This window comes from Primulina huaijiensis, unplaced genomic scaffold (assembly GCF_012295235.1).
Source record: "Primulina huaijiensis isolate GDHJ02 unplaced genomic scaffold, ASM1229523v2 scaffold207614, whole genome shotgun sequence".
NCBI classification, from domain to species: domain Eukaryota; kingdom Viridiplantae; phylum Streptophyta; class Magnoliopsida; order Lamiales; family Gesneriaceae; genus Primulina; species Primulina huaijiensis.
In genome coordinates this window covers 1-3,232 of record NW_027354928.1, presented here as the reverse complement: position 1 = coordinate 3,232, position 3,232 = coordinate 1, and the positions used below count along the sequence as shown (strand labels likewise).

At 39.4% G+C, this 3,232-nt stretch overlaps 2 protein-coding genes across 2 annotated transcripts; both read left to right on the top strand.

The window, feature by feature from the left end:
- Positions 1 to 5: 5 nt before the first annotated feature.
- Positions 6 to 1,012, top strand: LOC140966668 (LEAF RUST 10 DISEASE-RESISTANCE LOCUS RECEPTOR-LIKE PROTEIN KINASE-like 1.4; the record flags this gene model as incomplete). The annotated part of the gene is made up of 1 exon (XM_073426921.1): positions 6 to 1,012. A coding segment is annotated over one exon (690 nt), but the record flags the coding sequence as incomplete, so codon positions are not given.
- A 1,047-nt stretch (positions 1,013 to 2,059) lies between these two features.
- Positions 2,060 to 2,936, top strand: LOC140966667 (uncharacterized). The gene has a single exon (XM_073426920.1). It carries the CDS (start codon positions 2,327 to 2,329, stop codon positions 2,795 to 2,797), a length of 471 nt encoding a protein of 156 aa, XP_073283021.1. The 5' UTR covers positions 2,060 to 2,326; the 3' UTR covers positions 2,798 to 2,936.
- The last annotated feature ends 296 nt before the right edge of the window (positions 2,937 to 3,232 follow it).

The following is a 3,232-nucleotide window of genomic DNA, read 5'->3' as shown; positions in this document are numbered from 1 at the left end:
TACTTTCTTGGCAGATTCGGTTGAAAATTGCTATTGAAACTGCAGATGCACTCGCTTATCTCCACAGATCAGACATCATTCATCGAGATGTGAAAACCAACAACGTCCTTCTAGACAACGATTTCAATGTAAAAGTTGCTGATTTCGGTTTGTCAAGATTGTTCCCCGCTGATGTAACTCATGTGTCTACTGCCCCACAAGGAACGCCTGGCTATGTCGACCCTGAGTACTACCAGTGCTACCAACTCACCGAAAAAAGCGATGTCTATAGCTTTGGAGTGATGCTGATCGAACTTATATCGTCTTTACAAGCCGTGGATACCAATAGACACCGCCAGGATATCAACTTGGCCAACATGGCTATCAACAAGATTCAAAATCGTAACTTGAGCGAGTTGGTGGACGCAAGTCTTGGATTCGAGACAAATAGTATTGTGAGGAGGTTGGTCACACTGGTCGCAGAATTGGCTTTTCGGTGCTTACAACAAGAGAGGGATATGAGGCCCTCCATGGGAGACGTGCTCGAAGCTTTGAGAAGGATTCAGAACGAGGATTTGAACGTCGATAGGGTCGAAATAGTAGACATATTGGTGGACGACGATACAGTGCTTCTCAAGGGTGCCGTCGACCACCCTGTGTCGCCGGATTCAGTTTTCAAATGGAACAGCAGTTCAACTCCCGATTCTAGTGTGTGAGCCATTGTTTCATCTGTTTGGTGTTTATATTAGCAACATATCCTGTGATACTTGGTTAGGAATTATACGGTCACACACTCGAACATTTTAAAGCTTCTGCTACATTACATTGTTTTAACAGTAAATTTCATGGGACTCTAAATATTCAGAGGTGTGACTTTATGTTATAACCAGTTTTTGTTTCTGGTAAAATCGTTTTCTACATGTACTAAACCACCATTGGAGGACATATTTATGCTGCTGCTTTTGATAGACTGCTTGCAAGTTGCAATTCTTGGTAAGAGATGTGAATGAATAAATGAATTTATGTTTGGTTATTATCATTTCAGCATTTATAAATTAATCAGCCAAATTTGGCTTCTTGAAATCAAAGTGCTTATCCATTTTGTTGTATTTAATTTGTTCTCTTTCCTTAGAAATGGACGGTTTTAGTTTAATTGCTTCATTGATGAATACAAGGACTTTCTCCAAAGCACTTATTAAAAGTTCGAGCTCATTAAAGCTCGACGACAATAGTATTTATATACATCAACACCTTATACCATATTTGAAATTTAAATATTTGAATAATGATGAAGATGAAGTAGACGTTAAAACAAACATTATTGTTTTGTATCTTTCAAAACTTCGTTCTTATAGTATTTGATTACAAATTTCAATAACTTGGATTGAAAAATTAGCAATGATAAGTTCACATTTCTTGAAATTTGAAACCCAGTCGAGGCATGGTCTGCCCAAAATCAAGTGCTTCCGAGTTCACGCCAGCCATCAATTATTTGTTTTTAATTAACATTAGAGCAACAAAAGAACTCTTTGTCAGCATCCTAGAATTGAGTACCAAAAAGTGAGTTCATAATTATTACCAATGTTTTTTTTTTATGACAGTCCCAACATGGGTATAATTATATGCATGGCTTGATTTTAGTTTTAAGTAATTTTTACGCTACTGCATGTGTAATTAGGCTCTTTTTGTCTCAATATACGAACCCTCGACTCTTTCGGGTCGATTATCGCCCTTGTCCTTGATGCAAGACATGTTATCCTTGTTTGTCTTCTTTCATTCACGAAATAATAAAAGAATTTCATGTCTTGAATCTCTCAATTTGTCTCGATTTACAAAATTAACATTATCTCCACTTGATTTGTGCTAACATTACAAGAATGGCAAACTTATTTAATTCTCAATCAAAGTAAATAAAAAATATTTATGGAAAAACAAAGTGGGACCCAAAAAACAAATCTAGCCACGTGTCATAATATTATAGGATTCAGCACTCAGACCCGAAAAAGTTCGCTTGTTCCCCGTATTTATAGCCAATTACAAGCCCCGTTGGCCGTTTCTATATCGGATTCCATCTGCACTATTGTAGTATTGTTCCTTTCCCTTTCTTCCACCCCCATTTGCTGTCTTTCCTCCTTTATCTGATCCCTTTCTTTCAATTTCCTCTCCTTTTTGAATGGATTATTCAATGGCTGAGTCCTCTTCACAACATACCCAGATCTTGCTTTTCCTGTCCCTTCAGCTTTGTCCCTTGAAGATTTCAAATTAATGTCCTGTTTTATGTTTTGTTTTGCTAATCGCGGGGTTGTTTTGATTCTACCCGGATAGGAAGAAGTTTGTGAGATAGGGGATGTCTACTCTGCAGAAGTTTAAGCTGTTAGCCACCCAGTGTGCGGTTGCGGGGAGTCCGACGAGGAGCCCTGCTGCGAGCCCTGTAATCCATCTCCGCCGGAGGAAGACTCTTCGAATGCTGCTTGGTCGGGGTGGAGGAAACGGCGGGAGGAGGCGGTTGCAGCGTGGTGAGATGAGCTCGACGGATCGGAGGGGGAGCAGTGACGAGGGGAGCGATCTGGAGAAAGGGGGTGAGTTTTCTGTCCGCCAGAAGTTGAAGGATTTGTTTGTGCTGTCGCCACCGGCGTTCGGAGGTAGGGTTTCGGAGAATGTGAGGGACGGGTTTACCCAATCCGGCGGCGGGGGAGGAGGCTCGGGTGATGGCATTAGAGGGAATGGGGCTCGTATGGTGCGGCCAATTACGGCAACGTTTCGGCAACGGTTGCTGAGAAGAGCTTGGCGACCTGTGCTCGTCGCTATACCTGAGTAATTAACTCTTTGGAAAATTGTGTGAAATTGTTTGGTTCAACTTAAAATCAAGATACTAATCTAAATCCACACCCTTATTTGACAATTTTTCAGCAATTCAATGTTATTATATGATATAGAATTTTAAGATTTTTATGATAGATTCGAAAGTTAATTTGGAAAAATTTTCCATATCCTCTAAACCATTGGATTAAATTAATTTTCTCGCAATTAGTTAATCTAGTGCTTCACGCATTCAAAGTTTATCCCATTGATAAGTTAATTAAATGAAATTGATGTACGGGTCCGGCTTTAATAAGAGGTTTTGATAGATCTGCACATACCAACAAATGCTAGGAACGAATGAAGTCGCTTAAGTCAAATAGCAAATGCAAGAAATATCTGAAATTTGACATATGTAAATCCTTTTAAAAAGATATAAATGATTTTGTTTTAC